The 22089-nt window shown below is 47.0% G+C and overlaps 1 protein-coding gene across 3 annotated transcripts in view; it reads left to right on the top strand.

The window, feature by feature from the left end:
• NKAIN4 (sodium/potassium transporting ATPase interacting 4) overlaps positions 1 to 22089 on the top strand; it is a 56680-nt gene that overhangs the window by 9020 nt on the left and 25571 nt on the right. For all 3 annotated transcript variants that reach the window (XM_064465399.1, XM_064465397.1, XM_064465398.1), the window contains exons 2-3: positions 16600 to 16737; positions 17242 to 17322. In XM_064465399.1, the coding sequence (XP_064321469.1) occupies positions 16600 to 16737; positions 17242 to 17322 (219 nt within the window). The remainder of the gene's footprint in view (positions 1 to 16599; positions 16738 to 17241; positions 17323 to 22089) is intronic.

Raw genomic sequence — 22089 nt, 5'->3', positions numbered from 1 at the left:
TTGCCCTGCACATTAGAAATGGCTTCTTTGTGTTGGGAATATATTGGGTCATACTCCAGGGTCTACAAGCAAACTTTTCCCCTACATGAACCTCAGCAGATATATGGTCTTTTTGTGGAGGGTATGTGGCAGGATCTTTCCTTAATATTACTGCTATGGTCCAGATACTCAGGAGTGCCAAACTCCATGCTATGGGGCTTGGGAGCATCTTTTCCTCCTTTCAGAGATGCTGGATCCTTGATACTCTACTAAGAGGGAGATAGTCCCAGTGTAGTGGAAGCACCACATCCAAATGCTCCAAGAACAAGGATGCAGTCATGGGCACTTAAAACAGCTTTTCTGCTTCCCTGACAAGGAACTACTGAGTGAAGCTGACCGGACAAAAACTCGTCCTGAACCAAAGACCTTCCCTCAGCAGGATAAGACAGAGCTCGCCTGGCCTGACTGGCTTGGACCTCATTTAGAGGCCTTGAAAGTAGCAAAGACCACACGTACGTGTTTACCAGCGAGCAGGTCCACAGAGACAAGGTCTAGGTCCATAGGCTGATATACTGGTGAAGGATGACCAAGACCTGAGTCCTCAGACTGGGCTGGACTGTTGATCTTCCCCAGAACCCAAAACACCTCTGAGGTTCTGGGCCAAACACCTCCTGTTCAACTGCAACTCTTCCCTGGAGGGTGGTGAAGGGAACATCCAAATCTCTGGCCAGATCTGAAGACTCTGTGCATTTAGATAGCTTGCATGAATATCTGAACTAGTGGCTACTTAGCTAAATCAAACCCAGTTCCTAATTTCCCGTGGCTGCTGGTAATCCGTTAGCAGCAGATTTCCATGTGTGAGATGAGAATGGGCTCTGACAGGCGGCTGGCATCCCTAGCTCCGGCAGACAACACACTTTTTGTGGTATCATTGTGGGAAAGGCAATACACCTGCTTATATTGTATATGTACAGAATTAGGGGAGAAATCTGATTATCCTAATTACTCAGAAATGCTAAATATGTGCAGAATACAGTTTGGCTAATTAGCCTGGGAGATCGCTGGCTGTTCGGCAGGGAGGAGAGCGGGTGTTGGGAGAAGTGTAACGGGAGTTCACAGTCTGTTACGTGCCCTTTGCTTTCCGAGCATGTGGTGAAAAGCGAGCATGGGGGTTTGGAGATGCGATTGCCAGCCTTAAAACAAATTACAAAGCTGGGAAAGGGCAATTCTTTTTCAAATGTCTGCCACTTCTTAGGATTCTGGGTCTTCGAGTTTCCCATCTCATTATTCTGAGAGGAGACATTCAAGGGAAGGAAGGGACTGCCTTGCTGTACAAACAGCTGGCGAGAGCCCCCGCACGACACCTTCTCAGAGGCATCTGTTCTGCGTGCTCTTTATCCTGCCTTTGTGCTGACACAGGCAGATTCTCGAATGCTCTCAGAAGCCTGCGGAGACCGTGATGGTAGTTGGTTCTGTGAACGGTGCTGCTTCATTTGCATTTAATGGGCTCGTTTGCACCACAGAAATGCATGTTAGAAGAGGCCTTCTGGCCCAAAGGCTGCCCTGCTTTTCCCAGAGAGGCAGGGGAAGTCAGGCACATGCTAGGCAGGGTGGAGGTTCGTGCTGATTACATCTCAAGGTACTAATCCCCAGGTGCCTAGATCCAGAGACGCAGGCTGGTTCCTCCAGCTCCATGCTGGACATACACCCACCAGCAAACCATGACACCATACAGGAGGGCTGCAGGAGCCACACCGGTGTGAGGTCGGGACAGCTGGCATGCCTTGGTGTGTTCTTGGGTCCTGCAGTCTACGCAAACTCTACTGTCAGACCAGAGCCCAAGCCCAGATCTTCTGGATATAATCAGTGCTCAAAATGCACGTTCATCCATTGCTCCTTGTAGCCATGCTTCCTCATGTCTTTAAATAACCCTGCACGGCTTTTATTCCTGACCTAGGCAGAGACTAATGTCTACCTCAAGCTTTTCTGAAGAGGTTAACCCTCCTGCTGTTAAGTCACTGGCTGGCCATATTCAGTGTGCTCAGAATCAGACCTGCTGTCAGTTTAAAACAACATTAGCTGGGAAGTTAGCTATGAGAAGCCACAGAAGCGTTCAGGCTTCCAGGGCTGCCACTGAAGCAGCTTAAAACTGAGTTGTGTGACAGCCTGAAAGAATAGATAGGGTGATATAAAAACTCTGTCATGGCTTCAGACAATAAAGACTGTGTCTCCCTTCTGATGAATAATGGCTCTTTGTTTTATTCCTTAGATGACAGAGCTGTTACAACTGCTGAGAACTATTCCAGTGCTAAATATATGGCTGTGTAATAAAGGCTCTGCAATCTATGAACTGGGACTGAATGGATACTTGAGTGAATCATTTAAAGTACGATGAATTTCTGAAGCAGCTCATAGTGACAGGAGGTGGAGGGGCAGTAAACTCCTTTGCAGATCGCTTAGCCAAAGGATGCTTTCCTTGCGTGAGGTGTAACCCAGGTTTCGCGGCTGCCAAGTTTTTCACTCCCAGTTTTGGACGCTAACCTGCAAACAAAGGGCGTTTCAGACGGAGCTTCAGTGTTTGGTGGTGAGACACTGCATAGATTTTCTAGCAGAAATCCTGGAAACCCACTCCTGGCAGACTCAGTGGGAATGCAGCAGTAAACCCCTTGTTCTACTGTAACCCGGGGCTGAGAGCTCAATGGGATTTTGCTAGACCCCATCAGAAATAGTGATAGTTTACAGCCTGCTGTGATAAGGAGGACAACGCTGCAGTGTTGTCACACTAGTTCAAGAGGTGATGCACAGATATTGTTATCACTGTTCTGGAGTTCACCTCAGAATCTAGTAAGATTAAACTTCCTTGAAATTATTTAATGTAGTGGCAAGGATTTGAATTTCCATAATGTGGATAAGCACTTCTCTATTTTAGCTAGTCCGTGCAGACAGACATGCAAGCAAGAAGATCAAAAGACTTAAAAAAAATGGTTGGGAAGTCTGGAGTAGGGACAAGCCAAAGATGCTGTAGTTCCAAGGATGAGAATCATCTCGGACCTCCAACGGGAGCGATACCAGCAGCAGGGAGGCAGGGCATCATGTGCAGATGAAGCTTTGGTAACACATGCTAATAGAGGGCAAGTCTTTGTCCCCTTTCATGGCTGAAGGAGACACAGGAGTTCATGAGTGCCCCTCATCTGAGCTGCCCCGGGGTACGGGGTTCAGTCTCTGCAAGGTCACCCAACTCTTGCACTGCAGAGACACAACCGCTAAAGATTTGCTGCAAATGAACTTTCTTCTCCAGAGCTGCCAAAGTGGCATCTATTGACCAGCCTCTATTTTCAAAGAGAGGAGAGAGGGAAAAAAAGAGAGGGAAAAGAGAAATTCAACTTTGCTCTTGAATAAACCATGAGCCATTGAGGAGCTGCAAGTCAGCAGGGGAGGGGTAGGGGCAGTGCAGAAATGAAGGGGACGCAAACGTCATGCGAAAAATGAAGCACAGGAGGAGCCTGGCCATTGTGCGCTGCTCTTGGAAACTTAATTGGAGAGTCGGTTGGTGGGAGGCCAAAAGATGCATAAAGTAAAAGACAGACACTCGACTGGACTGAAAATGCAAACAAATTGGGAAGCACAACAGAAGAGATAAATTATCCTCATAAAATAAACAATGGCTGAGTGACACTGGATAAACAGTTACATATAATAACGCCACTGTTTGTCTCAGCCATCCTAATTGGGAGGCTGGGCAGCGTCCGATGAAAACTCTGCGTTGCACATTTTCCCTTTATAATGAGGAAGATTTTTCCTCCTTCCTGAAAGCCTCTCCCCAGTCCCATTTAGCAGCAAACCGAAAGGCCTGGTTTCATTCCACTTTCCCACAGCAAACTCATCCTGGCAGGAGCTGCATTAAGGAGGACAAGTAGAAAATGATAATAAATTGAGGACTTGCTCTTATTTCACCTTGTGACAAATCTATCCAGTGGGTGACTCGGGGAGGGTGATAAGAGCACGGACTGGGCTGCCGCTTTCCTTTTGACGTTTGGTCATGTGGAAAATAACCCCTTTCTAGCCCTCACTCAAAAGGGCTTTCCTTTAGAAGTAATGCTTTTTAAAAGGCACTGAATCCTTATTTACACTGTTGGAAAGCCAGCAGCTCGCCTCCATCAAAGTGAAGATCATGGGTCTCATTTCATCATCTACTTGGACTGAAGAGCAAAAACAAAGGGGATGCACACAAAAAGTGATACGGTCAATGCCATTAATACAAGCAGGAGAACCTCTTAAACCTTAGCTTTTTTTTTTTTAAAGCATGATACTGCGTTGCTAATAAATCCCTGATGAGAATCTTTTGTTTCACTGAACTCCTCTCAAGTATAGCAGGAAGACACAGTGGTGCAGGGAATGGTGAGCAGGAGAAAAACACAGGCTTAGTGACTTCCACCGTGGCTCCCTCTCATGCTTTGAACCCGAGACTCTCCGCCCCGAAGCACTTACCCCCAGCACTCAGTCTGGTTTGTAGCAGAGACGTGCTCTTACCCTTTAATGACTACCCGGAGCAGACTGCTTCCCAAGCTGCTTCACCAACCTGTGAAAGAGAGGCTGAACTTCAGCCTCAAATGTGTGTCTAAACACTTCGTCATCTCCATCCTTAGGTATTCACGTGTTTAATCTGTTTGAGCAGTTCACACGTCCCTGTTTTCTTGCTTTTATTGACCTAAGAAAAAGAGAGCTGGATGTCTGCTTCCCAGCCTGTAGCGCTTATGGGGAGGTTACAGCCAAGGAAGGGACCCAAGAGGTGGTCAGCCTTCCTTGCCCCCAAGAGAGCGGGGACCGTCCTGCTGGGGCCGTGGGGAGGGTACTGGCGACCCCTGAGGTGTGAGTAGCAGCTCAGAAGTCATCCTGGGTGGCACAAAATCGGCTTCGCCTCCTAAAGTGGCTGGAAAACTGAAATACCCCTAGTTTACATGTCTTAAGGGAAGATAGATTTGTTACCTGTAATTACTAAAGTAATTAATCAATTATTTAAATACAACTGATTTCCTTTCAGTGAAGCAATCAGATGATGAAAGTCAATAGTGATTGATTCAGTTTCTAGCCACTTTGTAGAAGGGAAGTTGTTTGTGGGGATTGTGGTTATTGGAAAATTCCTGCAATGCCCCGAAAGCCTCTGACAGTCCCTATTTGTAACAAAATAGTTGTTTTCCTGTTTGTTCCAATTTAAAACCCTTCCTGTCAAAGCGTTTTACTGGAACCAGAAGCTGGACTGCTAAATGTTTTTCATGTCCAAAATACTCTTTTCTTCCCAGTTCTTTTTCATTTCGTGCTCTGATGACAAGCCTGGAAGTTTCCTAGTACATTCATTAGGGGAGAGTTGGTCAGTATTTCTTCACGGATATTTATTTTTCAGCTGAAAAATTGGCTGCGTGTTTTTTCAACTATAGTTTTTCAAGAGGAATTTTTCTTTTGCCCTTTTTGTAACTGAAATAAGCACATTTTTATGTTAGGTTGTTTTGTTGGTGAAGCACTAACAGCATTTCCAGTGATGATTAAAACTCAGCTGTTGCAGTATAGGTCATTTTGTACTGACGAGAGCGTGCATGAAATGCAAGCAAACCACCTGGCCCATTTGCAGCCGAAATCCTCCAGCTTCTAATTTGCCTGAAAACTTTCTGCATATTGCCATGACATGCAGAAGGGAAAGTCTCCTGAGTCGGTTTTGATATATAAACCCAATCACTTCTGCAGTATTAGCTCATCTGCTCTGTCCTGACTTCCAAGCTGTTTATTAGACTAAAGTTATGTCCTCTGGCCGCGGAGGGTGAGGTAAGATTAATAGCTGAGATGAGCAGCAGTGGGGAGTCTGGCAGGAGGACTGACTCGGCATCCTTTGCTGGGCATTGCTGGGATTTGGTTGGAGCATCAACAGGGCTGAATTTGGGGGGGTGCAGGCACAGGAGCGGGGTGAGTTTACCTCTCTGTTTTGAGAATGTGACAGTGATGGGAAAGGTGAGGGGGCTGGTGCTGTGATCATCACAGGGAGGTCCCCAACCTAAAATGCTACCTCTTTTTATGGGCAGGTGGGCATCGATAAAAACACTATTGCAGTGATGAGGCAGTTTCTGCTGACACAGGGTGACTAGTATAAAATATCAAAGAAGCTTTTTACAAATACAACCTCAGTCTCCAGCTCTCGTTTGTGTAAAATGAGGGTGTTATTTCTAATTGCACTACATAGATGGGAAAACAGACAGTTAACAACTGCGCTGGAGGGCTTTGGTGGAAGCAGCAAGGGCAGAATCAAACCCAGGAGACTGATCCGTATTTGGGGTAACACTGATTTGTGCTGCCCTGTGCGCGAGCCAGGCTGGGCGCGAGTGCATCGATGCCCGGATCCCTCTGTGTTGTTCCCATGGAATCTCCTCTCCTGGCCCTTCAGGCCCAGATCTTACAGAGCCCTTCAGCCCGTGACTGCAGCTGGGCGTATGCTGTGCCTCAAGTCAGCAGATGCTCCAGCGCTTCACTGAATGAGGGCTTCTGTCTTCCTCAAGGAGCTGCTGCTCGTGGCATTACAGTGGGGCAAAAAGCTGCTGGCAGATGGAAAGGGAAAGCTGTAAAAGCATGGGAAATGCATCCCTTAGGCTTCACATGCTGTCTCTCCCTGCCCCCCCGCCCCAGCTTCACAGCTAGGTATTAGGAAGGAAGTGCTAAGAGCATTTCTCTGTGTCCTGGTGGGGGAGATAAAGTCTTGCCCGATGAAGAAGGGTCCGTTTGTACAGTAATTACCAGTGGAAATTTCTGGGTGGCTGTGCTCTCCCCTCCTGCTGCAGGATGATTACAAACGGGCTTTCCTTCTAGGAGCAAAGTTGCAGCAAGATCATGGCAGATCCCAATTTCCTAGATTATTAATAATAACAATATCATTTTCTTTCTCCCCTATTTCTCACCCACCCTGTGCTTTCCTTTTAATGAATTCTCTTCTCTTGCTGTAGACTCCGCAGTGACACCAGCCTGATTTGTAATGTAAATAGGCAGCCCAGTGTAAAGGCGACCTGCAAGAGCACCGCAGGGCTCTAATTATAATTTTCATTAAACTCCTTCTGTTTACGAATATCCAAGCAATCTGGCATTGCAGCAGGAGCAAGAGGAAATTAAAGCAATACTACCACTTAGCTACAGTGTCAGGGAGCGGGGACCCAGCTGTTGAGCAGAAGCTGAAACAGGGCTCCTACGGACAAAGTTTTGAAGAGTTATTTCAGCTTTGGCATCCTTCCTCTCTCAAGCTCTTACCCCAGTTGCAGAGTTTGCATGTTTTTCCTTCAGAGGATCTGGCTGGTGCAAGTGTTTTACGCGTGATCTGTTCGTGACCTAATTAAGGGGATCAGCTGCTAGAGCTCCCGGTGCAATGGGCAGCAAGGACGTGGGGGGAGAGCGGCCGCTGAGCCGGCCGGAACGGGACAGCGGGTGGAAGGTGCAGAGCAGGGGAGAGGGACTGTCAAGCAAAGAGGAGAGAGGGGAGATTTATCTAGCAAGGCCCTGGGGGGTTTCCACAAAAAACCAGTCGCTCGGAGACCATTTGTCCACACGTGCTGGGGAGCATCCTGCTGAGTTTGGGAGTGCTCTGACACACGGAGCTATGCAGAAGGTGGGTCTCTGCTGGCCCACGGATACCAAGAAACTCTCATCCTCATATTCCCCTGGACAGGAAAAACAGCTTCAGGTGGCTTTCTGCAGGTGTTCTGCCTTCAGAGAGGCATTTTTGTAAGTCGGGCTACAGCTGACCCTTTGTGAGGAGAAAGTGCTGCAGGTGCCAGCCATGAAATAGACTTGCAGGGGACACTTTTGCTCATAAAGCTAAAGGCAGGGGATGTTCTCAGTGTCCCTTGGACACAGTGAGTCTTTCTTGGGCTGTGTGTGGACAGGACAGAGGAAAAACTGAGCTTGGCTTTTTGAGCCTGAAGCAAGAGTTTCTTCCTCCTTTGGGAAACTGCCAGTAGTACATTTAAGGTCATAATTCAATTTTGGGGTAACCAGAGGCAAAATAAAAGTGCAGTTTGCAATAAGCGCCTATCAAATAGTGAAGATAGCCATAATTTTGTCTAAACTGGGTGAGTCCAGCCGGTGTCTCATGGGCTTTATAGACCCTGGGAGTTTTGGACCAACTCCCTAATGATGTTAAGTCTTTCTAGTGCTCTTGAGAGCTCATGGGGATCTCTGGGCTGCTCCCAATGTGCTGCTCCTACATCCAGGAGACTCCAGAGAGCTGCATCATTAGAAGACAGCCAGGCAGTCCTGGCCCAAAGAGTGCATCAGTACAGCCTTGTACCTTCTATGCAAGTCCTGTTGATGTGTTTGCACTCTCCCTCCAGCAGCAGAGCTGTTGCTTTTAGCTGAGGAGACAATGCTTAGGATAGCAGGTCCAGAGAATATAGGGTATATTCCCTATACCAAACAACCCTTTGGCTAATTTTAAAGTATTTTCACTTTTTTCCTGCATCCCTGTGATGTGAACAAGCCCAAAATTCACATAGCCTTCCTGGCTGAGCAGAGACAGGGATCACAGAATATAATGCCCTGTTGGTAGGAAATAAATCTCTCTATTAGAAAATTAAATTCCTGCTGATCTCCAACACTGCTCTGCCTCACAGCCGTTATAGTGTTTAGATGGCTTCATAAACGGTAGCAGATCTCCCGAGGGAAATGGTTGGTGAGTTAATGGCACATCTTTAATATACTTCACTCAACAGGGAAATCTGTGCTACTGGTGGGAGAAGGTGTCCCCCCAGTGCTAAAGCTGTCTGCCAAGCCAGGGGGCTGTTTGGGGGGAGCAGCAAGGATGTTTGACCAGGTTCATCAGTACGAGGTGGGCTAAGATAGCGTGCAAGTCATCCAACAGGCAAGGGAAAGCCAGGACTGCCACAAGCGTGGAGTCTGAGCCTGGGATAAAGCTGTGCTTTACAGAGCATCTGGCTGACAAAAATGTCAAGCACTTGTTGAAGAAACTAATTATTTTTTATCTCTGTTGCAAATACTGTCACGTCCCCTTCGTTCCAGTGCCCCCCTCTCTGCCGCAAAGCTGGAGAGACAAAGCTGAGCTATGAAACTGAGGGAGGAAAAAAAGCTGGGCGGGGGGAGCGTTGCGGGCACAACAGATTAATTTAATTATGTTTGGGAAACTTAGGTTTGAGTGTTGACGTAGGTTACAAATAAAACAAGTTTGTTATTCTTCTCAGAGCGCTTTTTTGCCTGGATCACAAAGGCACCTGCTTATTAATTTAGCCTGATTGCTAATCTCGGCAATCAGCAATCACAGGAGCATGCAGTACTTAGATGCTATCAGGAGACACACGCGGGAGCGAAGGGAACAGAGCAGCTCGGGTATCTGATGCTGCTGCACAGACACCTCTCTGCACCCCTGAGGTCTGAGCCCGGAGGCGAGATGTGATCCAGGAAAACCAAACAGGCCAGGGGCTGTGCGGGGTGTACAGAGAACAAGCCTCACCAGACACGTAACTGACCCCGGTTTGGGAGAAGTTTAGGCAATAAAGGGCAATAATTTTACTGAAACGTTCCCTCTAGAAAGCAGTCTTTTTCCTGGGAGCTGTATTCTGAGCACCATTCAGAGAGTCAGCGCTGGGCAACCCCTGCTTTCCCCTGCAGTGTTATGTGCAAGGGCCGGCTAATTAACTGTGCTGCTGATCACCCCGCTCGGAGGGTTGTGGAGCAGGGGAGGGGCTGCCGCGCTGGCGCTGCACCTGGGGATGTGCCATTTGGCAGGGGCCATGGGCTATAGAGTCTTGATAGAAAAAGTACTGCCAGCTACTGCCTTCCACCCCCGTGCCGTCTCTCTCCCTTCACATACCCCTGCTGTTTTGCCCACTATGTGGCCCAACCAAACACCAGGAGAAAAACGGTTTAAGAGGTTTGTGTTCATGAATGCTGGGCATAGCCCATGTCTTCACCCGAGCAAGACTGGTGGCTACATGTAACGTGCTAGGAAACCTCAGTCCTTCTGAAGCTGGAGTCTCAACTCCAGACACAAACAGGCTTCTGCACTGCTTCAGTGCCAGTCTCATCCCTTATGTTTAGCAAGGATTGTGCCTTTCCTCGAATGCTAAGCAGCATTCAGGCGTGTGGGACTGAATAATGGCTTATCTTTGCAGCTAGGATGTTTCTGAAAGGCACTGGCAGCAGAAAGCGTAGGTCAAAGCAGTGGCACTCCCGAGAGCATCGATGCCAACACACAAAATGATGCTGGGAGGAGACAGTCCATAGCACAAAGGTGCCAGGCCAGGGCGAGGGAGGAGGTGGTGAGGACTCAGCACTGAGCTGTTTAACAGCAGGATGCTCTGGGCTCCAGCGGGGAAGTTGTGCTGAACCACACAGAGGGGCTGAGTCTGCCCAGGGTCTGCACAGGATGGTACTGGGGTGGGAGAAGTCCTGATCCTCAGCTATGGCAGTCTGAAAGCTGTGTTTGCTGGAGCATAACGCCCCAGGAGCAGCCAGCCCCTGCTGCAGGACAGTGGCCTGGTGTGGGGCTCACACCAGCGATGGGGACTTCTCCAGCTGCCTTGCAAGGGTCTTTGGCAGGCATTGGTCTTCCAGGCCATCGCAGTGTCCAGAGTTTACTTCTGAAACAGAAATGATTTAAAGATATATGGTCTGCTGTTGGAGGCCTCTCTAACATCTGTGTGAATAGAGGGGGTTTCAGCAGCTTCTAGGGAGAAAACAGACCAAACCGAGCAGAGAATGGGGCTTATTGTATCCAGTGGCCAGAGTGACCAAAGATGCCTGAGAGACAAAGTGACAAACAGAGACCTCCTGTGCAATTAGTCTCTTGACCTCTGTGGTTCAGCGAGGGATGCTGGGAACGGAGCTGTGGATCACAAGGCCCTGAGGAAGGTTTCCTTGACAACACTTACTGAAGAAAAATGAGATTTCATGAATGCAGCGTGTATTAGCATGTGAGAGGCTGACTTTAGAAGAGACAAGGACGCGGCACCAAGCAGAACGAGCCCCTCGGTTAGGGGATGTGAAGTAGCGGCTCAGTGAACTGCTTCTTTAGATAAACTTAATTAAACAGCTATTACAACCATTAATATTCATTTAGAAATGCAGCCGCTGTGCTAAAAGCAGACTCATTATTTAATAATTTTTCTGCCCACAAAATCTTCTCCCCCTTCAATAAGCACTGACACACGGAAGAGATTTTTCTGCTCACTGCTGGTAGTTTCACCACACTGCAGCTTGGGTTTAAGATTCTTTAGATCTAGCATTGTTTCACCGTTTACAAACACAAATCAATTGTATAGAAAGACTGTGTATAATAATATATGATAATAATAGCAGTACAATAATAATAATAAACAGAGCAGACAGGTGTTTAGTATTGCCAAACTTAAACTATTTGAAAAAATGGAAATTAAAGATATTTGTGTTCAAAACCTAAACAGATATATTTTTAAATTATACATTTGAGACTTTTTAATTTCTTCCTGCTCTTTCAGCTAGCTGGACTTAAATTTTCATCCTTAGGTGATGTCTCATAAGGACAGGATCACTGTGACTTTGCTCTGAACTCAGGCCATCAACCACTGCATAGCCAAAATACCTCAGGAAATCAATGCAAGTTTTTCCTCGAGAAAAGACGAGTGACCTTTTTCAGTGAAAAGTCTTGGCTGCTCTGATGCTGTTTGCACAGTAGACAAACAAAGAGCATCTTCTTAAAAAGCAAAGCCAGTTGGCAGGAAATCAAATGCTGAATCAACGCATCGGGAATCAGCCAGGCAGCCCTGAACATCACAGGAGCTCAGTGGTGACCGAGGACTGCAGCTGAGGCTCCTTCTCAGTTCAGGCTAGAGAGAAAGTAAATACACAGCTTTACGTTGCAAATTTTGTCAGCATTGAAGCTGTAGATACGCACGCAGAGGTCCAAGGTGGCTGTGTACACCACTGAAAAAGGGCAGTGCAGGAGCTGGAGCAGTCTGTGAGGCCATGTGTCCTTATAGCGGTGAAAGAAAAGGAGTAGCAAAAGAGTTTTCAAGTTGCTTTTCAATAAACCAAGTGGAAAATTGTCTAGGTTTCTGGGGAAAATGGATTTTTTCGTCTTTTTTGCAGGAGTATCTCCCTTAAGTCCTGGCTGGCCCATAGCAGTAGGAGCAGCCTTTCACATTTCCTCCATTTATTGCATGCTTGTAAATTTATTTCTAACATTTCATTTTAAAAAGAAATCTCTTACTAAGGCTGAACTTGGAAAGCATAAGAGCAGGTTTGCTTGCAGGAATGGATACATATGGACGTGCGTGTGTGTAGGCAGGACACCCTCTTTGCATATCTGTACCTGTCATTGGGCTTTCTGAGAATCCTGCATCTGTTCAAGTCATGTCAACGTCTTGAAAGTGATATTTGTTGTTTTGTGTCCCAACCTATTTCAGAAATGCAGTGAAAGACAGAGGTCCAAACCAAATAAGATTAAAGGCTTTAAAAGCTTAATAAACTCAGCAGAGCAAATCTAGCTGATAACATGGCCTTGATAGTAGGCTATGAAGGGCAGGGAGTTAAAGAATTACAGGCAACTGACTTGTTCATCAGCATCCCTGCTTCCTCAGCAGTATGGAGGCACAAAGGGAACAGGTTGAACCCTCCGGTTTGTCAGCATGACAGGAGCAACAGAAGACAAAGATGGGGGGATAAAAGAGATTTGAGGGACCAGAATTTAAACAAGTCCCCCCCCCCAAGCCCATGTTGAATCAGCTTGGAGCATCCTGCTGGCATCGACGTCTGCCAGGGATACTGTCCTGCCAGAACCAGCGGAAGCACAACTGGAATGGCTTGAACCCCCCAACAAGAAACTGTTTTACATTTTGAGATGTTTTCTAAGACCATAGCCCTTCTCTGCAGTGTGGTCCATGAGGTAACACTCCTCTCCAGCTCAGGTACAGCTTCCCTCTCTGGTGAAGCTTTAATGGTGTAAAGACCTTGAGCATGTCCCATCGTGCTGGCTCACAAAGCCTTTCTTTGCGCACCGTGTGTCAGCTATGTGATAGGACTCTCTGTAAACTGCAGAACATCTTCTCTGCCTTTCTTATCTTTCCTGGCCATATAAATGAACGATAGCCCAACAGAGAGCTCTGGCTTGTTTTGTTTGCCTGGCTAACAATTGCTTCACACGGTTATTTGCTATTCCACTTTCACTCAGATCAGCAAAAATGGTTTATTTCAGGAGAGAAAAGTCTGGCACAACTATTCTGATTTTAGTACTGCAACAAATCATTTAATTTAAAGAATGAAAGGTAAAAATGTTCTATGGGCTGGAGAAGCAAAAGGAGCAGAAGAAATCCTGGTTTTAATAAGAATAGTCATAAAGAAGAAAAATTTGTCCTCCCTGATGAAAAGGCCCTGTCAGCTTTGAATGGGTTGAAACCTGTGCCACAATCTGTGAAATTTTTCTTTACAACCAATATCTCTAGAATGTAATAGGCTTTCTCAATAGAATAGTGTGAATCATCGTAAAGAATGCTACAGCAAGGATATTACTCTGCGGAAACCTGGCAGCAGCAGAGAAAGATGGCATTTCCCCTGCTCAACCAGAGGGATCCAAGAGAGGTTCAGTACGAGGGTGCAGATGTATTGGTACCCATGGGCAGGGGCGAACCCTGACCCTGCCGTTTCTGAGCCAGACGGAAGGAACCAGGACTGAAGGGCACCACGGCATTCTTTACATCCCAACCCTAGATCAAGGCCAGCTTAGCACAAACACCAGCCCTGTTTACCTGCAAGTCTCAGCAGCATTTAACGGGTGAGCTTTGCATACAGGCCTGTAGTGTAATGAGTGAAATGGCCGTTCATCTATTTGTTTTTTAGCAAATATTTTCTTAATTATGCTGGGTTCCTGGGGCAACAGGGACAAGTCCAGGGTAACTTCAGGCTGCGTTTCAGATGGCTGGATTGCAGCACAGACTCACCACCTGCGTGTCAGTAATACAGAGCTTCAGCAGCAGCGTTTGCGCTTGTCATCAACACACATCTTACAGAAAATTGCTTTTACCTTATATATGAGGAGACAGCTTGCCTGAGCTCGCACATCGCACAGAAGCGTACCGACCCAGCTCCTGCTCCCCTTAGCTAAACCAGCAGGCAGGCACAGCCGATCCCTGTACCAGATGAGTCACGCCCACAGCTCCCAGGGACAGGAAAACATAAAAAAAAAGTGGAGAAAGTGGCAAAGGAACGTAAATCACAGTAAGGAAGAGGGAAGTATGACATGAAGCTAACTTCCAGGATCATGGGGAAAAATCCAGAGTGGCCAGAGACCTCTCTAGGAGCTATGCCCCAGTCTGAAGTCAGTGTAGGTTGGCAGGTCTGTCTCCAGAACTCTTGGGTACCTCTCACTTCACAGACCAACGTTTTCCCTGGTCCAAACAAGCCAGAGAACATCACAAAGCTGTGGAAGGACAAGGTCTCCCCTTTCATACAGCCCCAATGGCAAATGTTCTTTTGTGAGAAGAAAACACTTTTCCAGAGAGGGATGCCCTGATTCTGGAGTGGGAAAACTCATGGCAGAAGGCATGGGTGGGAAGGATCTGGCTTATCCCCTTTTCAGGGCCTGAAGGCTGAGCGGGGTGTTATCTCGGCAGAACACACCCCCATGGTGTCCCCTCGGCTAAGTGATGCTCTGCGCGGCAGGTTCTCCCGCGATAATGTAACGCACAAAGCCAATTAAATGCCTGATTGGATGAAGCGGTCACAGTCAAGTGACCCACTGCCAACCAGTCAGGATTCAAAACTTCCAAATATCGTTAAGGTACGTGCATTAATCCCCTCCTAAAAGATTAAACATTTAACCTATTACTGCTGTTCCTGATGAGATACAGAAAATCTGCTGTGCTTGGGGGGAGAGCAGGCAGAGCACCGAAATGAGCAGCATTTGCCCTGCTCAGCCCCGGAGCCCCGCGCGTGGCCGTGCAGCACATCTCACAGCATCTTCCGGGCGATTCACATTAATCGGAACAGGGCTGTGTGCGTTGCTTCAAAGGGAAGACTAATTATTTTGCAGAAGAGAGAGTTTTGGAGACTGCCTTCATTCCCTCCCCACTCCCTCTGCACCCCTTTGCCAGTGAAGAGAGATGTCAGAGAAGGAAACCTGCTTATCTCCACGCTGATTGATCTCCCTTAGCCAGGGCTGCTATAGATTTCTTTGAAATACAGATTTTTGTTGAACTTCCAAGGTAGCATTGAGAATTGTGATACTTTCCTAGTCCAAGAGAGGTGTGAAGCTCATTTCCCCACTGATGCAGGAAGAAGGAGGAAAAATGGTTATTTAATGGATGTGGCTTCCCTCACTGTGTGGCTTGACTGGGACCTGCAACCACTCACATCCTTAAATGCTTTAAGCCATTACAGATGCTCCAGTGCTTGGTCCCCAGCTGCCATATAAAAGCCAAGCCAGGAAAAGATGTCACATAGCTGATTACACACAGGGGACTAGGATCATGCATGGTTAGTGTCTAATCAGTAGTTAAATTAACTACCAATGGTAAATTGTAAATATTTATTTAAGTGAAAATAAATATGGGATGCAATAATGCAATCCCAGCATACTGCTATGATAATTAAGCAGCCTTTGAAATCTTACCCTGACAGGGAAACCTCCTGCTGTGCCTTAGCACTAGCAAAGTCACTGGTCAAAGCGGGGAGGTTGGTTGCACTGTGTTAGGGAAGACAAGCAAAGAGAAGGTCTCTCTGCATAAGGCCGGGCACCGGGGAAAAACCTGCAGGGACCATTTTGCCCCCTCCACTGACTGTTTCTCCTATAGACATAATATTTAAAGGCTGTGGGGATGTAAAGGCTAGCATGCAATCGCATGTTTACCGTGCTCTTTCAGCTGCATGCGTAACACAGCAGTGCAGACCCAGGTGACCAGTTGTTGCTGAATCACAGATGGTGGCTACAGATGAAAAGCACATCTTTATGCAAGTATGATTTGAAAATCAGGCCCAGCACTTCAGCAGTAATGGAGTTTTATTTCTAGAACATAGTACTAGCCTTGAACCGTGTTATTAGTGTGGGAGAGGACCGCAGCCTGTCCTCCTGGAAAACCGATGTGTTTGCAGAATTTCTTTGCTGGCTGGCAGCATTTTCTGTGGGGTGAAGGTGGAGGAAAGAGTTTCCTCCTTTCTCACTTTGATGGATGTGTGCTGGAGAACAGAAACATGAGAGGTGTCAGGAATGATGGAGTGATGCTGAAGGCTCTGACAAATGAGCTCTTGAAAGTCCTCCCGCAGCCGTTTAAGATGCTACCGTCCCGCTGCTCACCTCTGCCCTCTGCCAGGGCCACCTGCCTGTCGCAACGTGCACAGAACAGAGGACGTGCTCCCACACAGGCACCGGAGCCCACTGGTCTGCGTTAGCTTCGCCATCGGAGGAGAAGGGATGAGTATAAAGTGGAAGAAGGGGGCATGTAGACACACGTTCCGTCCTACTGACCTGGTTCATAGGCAGTAATTGCTTTGGGAATGGAGTAACATCTTCAACTGCTGCAGTGATTTGCTCAGGGAGCACGTCAAAATCTTGAGAATAAACATCACAAGCCCAGAAGCTGTAACTCTCCTTTTCCTTCTTCTTTCCAGCTTGCTGCGTTAGAGAGGCAAGTGTTCGATTTCCTGGGATACCAGTGGGCCCCTATCCTAGCCAACTTCCTCCACATCATCATCGTCATCCTTGGCCTGTTTGGCACTATTCAATATAGACCTCGCTACATAGTGGTGGTAAGTAATGTGCGTTTTGTTCAGAGCCATTCAAAGCCTTTCGCAGCCTCTGCTCTGGTGGGATATGGCAAGGGATGAGGAACTGAGTAAAGCCCTTGGGAAATCAGGCATGAGCATTGTAAACAATTTTCACAGGAGGTGCTGTGCTTAAGAACACGTTGTTCAGTGTGCTGCAATTTTACTGTACTTACTCCAGACTTGGAAGATATCAGAGAATTATTACTGGTACCAAAGTAACACTGAGATACTGCGCAACAGACAGGGAGAACTAGATGCTGGACAAAGGAATGGCAGCAGCTCTTCTGCTCCCTCCAGACTTCTGCCCCTGTGTCTCTAATCAGGCAAGGGACCATCTACATATGGGAAACAAACAGAGGAAGAGAAAAGAATGGCAGTGCTGACTCAGGGCATTTAACTGCCTCTAGCTGCATCACATATATATAAACTAATACCTGTGATTTCCTAATGTTCATTGCTTCTTTCTCTCCCCCTATTCCTCTCTAGTATGCCATCTGGACTGCAGTTTGGGTCACCTGGAACATCTTCATCATCTGCTTTTACTTAGAAGTGGGAGGGCTCTCAAAGGTGAGTAGGAGCTTTATGGGTGAGTGCCCAGGCTTTGCATTAAGTGGGGTGGGGCTTAGCTGTGAGATAAGGGAGGGGGTGGTTGAGGGCAGTGGTAGGGGATTGTCTGGTGGCAGGTCTTGCCTATGGGGAGGGCTGCCTTGCTAGGGGGTGGAGGAACACTGCTTATTGGGTGGTAAAAGTGGGGAGCTAGTACTGATTTCTGGAGTCCTTTGCTGGTGGGTGCAGGTGGTGGCTGGGATAAGCCCTGCCCTCTTAGGAGGTAAGGTGTATTTGCTTTTTAAAGGTGAGAGCAAGCCTGGTAGCAGATCCATCCTGAGGGGAGATGGGGTTTGATGGCTAATTCCTAGCCATGATGCAGAGGTGGCTGAGGAAGGCTAGGAGCTAACTAGATTACTGCTGATCCTCTTGTGATCTGATAACACCTTGGGAAGAAAGGTGTGTGACTTGGAGGGGAAGGCCCTCCTGCAACAGTGTGTGTGCTCTCTCTGCCAGCCTGTTGCAGAGAAGAGCTGCAGCAGGGACTCAGTCTGGCTGGGGTGACTTGGACCAAGGACTTTGCTGTAACTCCATACCTGACCAGTTCTTGGTATATTTTTGCCTCCCAGTCCTGCTGAAGACCCAGTGCACTCAGCAGCAGGGGTGGGTACCTGGTCGTTGCTGTACCAGGCAAAATATTTCTTGTTGCATCTTTTTGGGAGAGGCTCTTCTCTAACTAACTGGAGCGATGCGGGGGGAGGCTGGTGTGTCTCCTCTGGATGCAGCCTCAGAAGTGATGTGGCTTCCCTGTCTTAATCATTACTTCTTAAATACAGTGGTAGCTATTCATGGCTCTTGGCCAGGGGTGTTGTGAGTTAATATGCGAAGCTCTTTGAAGGCTAGATAAGCAGACAGCAGTCTGCTTAATGAGGGGTGGGTCAGAAATAACAAAAATGGGAGGCAGGCCCTAAATTAAGCGTGAGCTGTAAGCGATGAATTGCTAAGTGTTCCCGTAGCTTAGCAGGCTCTGAGCGATTACAGGATACAGGCTCATTTCAGAGCACTCTACATCTGGCCTAAATTCCTGGGTCATACATCTAAGTTGCAGTCATAATTGGAACTGCACTGTGGTTTTTTATCAGGCCTTCAAAAAGTCATGAGTGACAGCATAAATCCTTTGCAGATAAGAAAATGTAGCTTCCTAATTCCGCAGTTAATCTCCATTTCCCCTCTCAATTATCCACAGAAACTTTGAGAGAGTTTTTGCCCAAAACAGTGATTACTCATGGTCTGAAAGCTCAGCCTGAGATGATCTCGGTCTTGGCTGTGACCAACTAAAAAGTAATTTTATGTAGCTACTTAAATGCTCCCTTCTGTGGAGGAAATATTGGCTTGATAAACTGCTCTGGGAGCTTCTCTGACAGGCAGTGTTTGCTTCTAGCCAGCTGATTACTTGTGTTTACTAATCCCAGCCTGCCCTGCAACACGTCGGCTTCTGTTCTGCAGTTCAAACAGCATGGCAAACTATACTTTCTCAACTACAGAGGAGCTTCATCTCGTAACCTTGCTCTGTGCTGTGGCTCGTTTTAGCAAAGCCAGCATGCAGAGAACCTTTATTTAGCCTACAGGATGATTCTTATGATTGGGGACTTTTTTTATAGAATTGGGTTGCAGCATAAATTGTTCCTGACTTAGTGTACTTCCCTTTAGAGCTGCAATGACAAATTCATGCTGTTAATTTTGTGGCAAAAACTGGAAAAAACAAGAGAGTATTTGTGCTTATTTGGTGGTAAACTCCTTTACAGGCTTGCCTCTGTTCTTAGTAAGTTATTTTCATTTGAAAAGGCTGTCTTGTAAGAAAAACTCATTAATGTTTCCTGCTTCTTCCCTTTAACTGAAGTTATTTGGGTCTCTGTAATGGCAAAACAAAACCTTCACTTCAACCTGAGAACAAAAGGTACCCTTGAAGCAGGAAGTAAGGCTTCTGTAGGACAGAGTGGTGCTTTGTGGGCTGGACTTGAGCATAGTGTTGCTTTCCCGCTGCATCTCTAGAAACCTGACCCAAAGCCACCTGACATCTGCAGAGTCTTGTTGACCTCTGTAGTCTTGGGATCAGACCCCAGAAGGATACCTGGGCTTGGATGAACATGTGTTGAATAGGCTTTTGGAGGGGGCGAGGGCAGAACAGTACCAGCCAGGGGTTTATGGCAGCAGTGCTGCGGAGGAGCAGGTACCTCTGTGTGCCCTCAGGGGCCTTGGGAGGAAGCTGTCCTCTAGGTCCTAGTAAGAAGTCAAAGTCAAAGCTTGTAATTAGCCTGGCATAAGCAGGTAGATCGCAAGTAGTAGAAGAACGGCTTTGGTGGAGTGAGGCTGATGGAGCTGGTCAGGTAAACACTAACTCATTAACTACTAGACTAAGCATGAATATGCTGGGGAGTGTTTTAGACAGGACCATGTTCCTGTGCAAGTCCCTTAAGAGGCTGATAGCTCTGAGGAAGGTCTTCAGGTGCTGTTTCCTCTGTGATTCCTGGTGACCCTGTGGGAGAGAGCTAGAAGAGTGGGAGAGTGGCGTTCCTGCCAGAGCCATGCTCACGCCTCTGTATTCCTGACAAAGGCAGCCTGCCAGGGAGAGCTCTGTCAGCAGCTAGCTGATTTATAATGACAAAATTCAGAAAGGGCAGTGAGCTAGAAAGAATGGAGTTTAACTTGGTGGCTAGTAATGACAGCCCAGTGCAACTGAGACAGGTGATAACTCGGTTGGGGTGAGCAAGGGGGAAAAGGATCCAAGTGTTTCTGCTGTAACAAGTTTAGAAAAAGCCTGAATTGAAAAAATGAGGAAATGGTTATGTGCACTTCTTGCAAATAATTCTTTGTGCTGTGCAGTACAGGGCTGAGATGAGCACGAGCCCTTGTTCTTGTGCCCCCCTTGCTTTGGGTGCCTGGATGATCTAAAGAACAGAAACCAGGGGCACCGTGGCTGTGGGGTCCACGAGGTAACATGTCAGCCCATAAGCAATTCAGCAAAGGGGTTAAGAGACTGTCCCTTAGTCATAAACTCTGTCATCAGAATATGGGCTGGTAGGTGCATGTTGTTGAACTGCAATTTGGGGCCTGGCTATTCTCTTTCCTTTAGCAAGCAATCACTTCTCTACTGACTTTCCTCTGTTGGGTTGTCTGCCTACCGCTTCTCACCCTCTCTTTCCTCCTGTCTTTCACATCATTTCCTAAAGCAATCTTCTTCCAGCAGTGCCTGCTCTTTCCTGGCCGTGGAAACCCTGAGAATGGCTGTTCTGGCCAGTCCTGCTCAGGGCTGTTATAACTACTTCCTAGCCACTAGTTATAACTACTGATTTTTTTTCCCCTAAAAGGAAAATGCTCTTTCCTGCTCTGTGAATGTGTTCTCTACTTCTTGCAAGAGCTAAACTGGCCTGATTTCTATAATTCTATCCTGTCATTTTTTTTCAATCCTTCAATCTTTTCTTAGTAGGAACAAGAATGTGAAATATGGCACAGCAGAAATTCATTAGGTGGCCAGACACAAATGGATCAGCATAAGTGTCTAAGAAAGCACTTCCCCTGTTGCCGCAAGGGCCTCCCTAAGTGGTAGCCTATGCCAGCTTTCCTGTAAGTGCTTTGCCAATGAGCAGGCAAGAGAGAGAGCAATCTGGATTTGAAGGGGTGCTTCTCAGCACTGGCAGTGAGATGATGTGCCTCCGAGCAGCTTTTGGCAGCGTTGCCTTGCTGACTTGTTCTGCTCACAGTTCTGAGCATACTTGCAGCATCTTGGGGAAATGCAGCCTCTCGAAGTGCCGTACCGCTGCTCTGTGGTGGGGCTCACAGCCGAATTGCCTGATTCGGCTCTTCTTCCTTGTCTGGTCTGTTCCTGTTCGATCTCCCTCTTTCCTCTTTCTCCATCTGGCCATTTGGTTAGGTGAATTGTTGAGAGCTATCTCTGAAGTTTCTAGACTGCTTGAAATAACATGGTAAGCTTCTCCCTGTCTACGTGAGTGTAAAACACAGTCCCTCCTGCAACCCCCTAGTCTGAGTCAATTATTAAAGTCCTGCTGTTAGGACATATGAGCATCTGGCTGTCCAGCTGCCATGCTGATTGACTCTTCATCATGTACTTAAGAAACATTCAGAGAGGTTTGAGGAATTGGTGTTGTGTATTTCAATATATTCCTTTGTCTTTTCCCTCTGGAATTATTCATCTTGGAACAGTGAAATTTTTGTACCCTTCCTTCATATTCTCTCTTGTCTATCCAGTGCTTTGATCTGAATCCAGAGCTGCTGTGGTGGTCTAAATCTCCTCTTGAAATGGAAGCTGCCCTTATTAGTCAAATGGGGGGTTATTTGTATTCCAGAGAATCTGGACGGCATCTTGGGATTACTTTGTACCTGGAGAAAATACTGTGAGGAGGATGGATAAATGCACGCATAATTACAATTGTCCTCAACTCCATCTAAATTTAGAAATTGGAAGCCTGGGCTTTGGCCTTTAAATGCTGTGGCATTGTCAAGAAGCCTGCTGAGGGACAATGAAAATGCTTCTCTGTTGTCTCAGGATGATACAGCTACTTGGCACATGACTAAAAGATAAACATTATATTTCCTACTTTGATAAGAAATGCTTCCAACTGAAAAGATTTAAAACGATTTTGCTCTTAAGCTCTAGGGGCTCCCATGCAGGGTTCAATTTGTTTCCAGAGCCATTATCATGCTGGCTTGTGTGATAATTAAGGAAATTTGGGGGGAGGTGGTTCAGAAGGTTGTTAACAAAAAGAAATA

This window comes from Phalacrocorax carbo, chromosome 14 (genome assembly GCF_963921805.1).
Source record: "Phalacrocorax carbo chromosome 14, bPhaCar2.1, whole genome shotgun sequence".
Lineage (NCBI taxonomy): Eukaryota > Metazoa > Chordata > Aves > Suliformes > Phalacrocoracidae > Phalacrocorax > Phalacrocorax carbo.
This window is presented reverse-complemented; position numbering and strand designations above follow the sequence as displayed.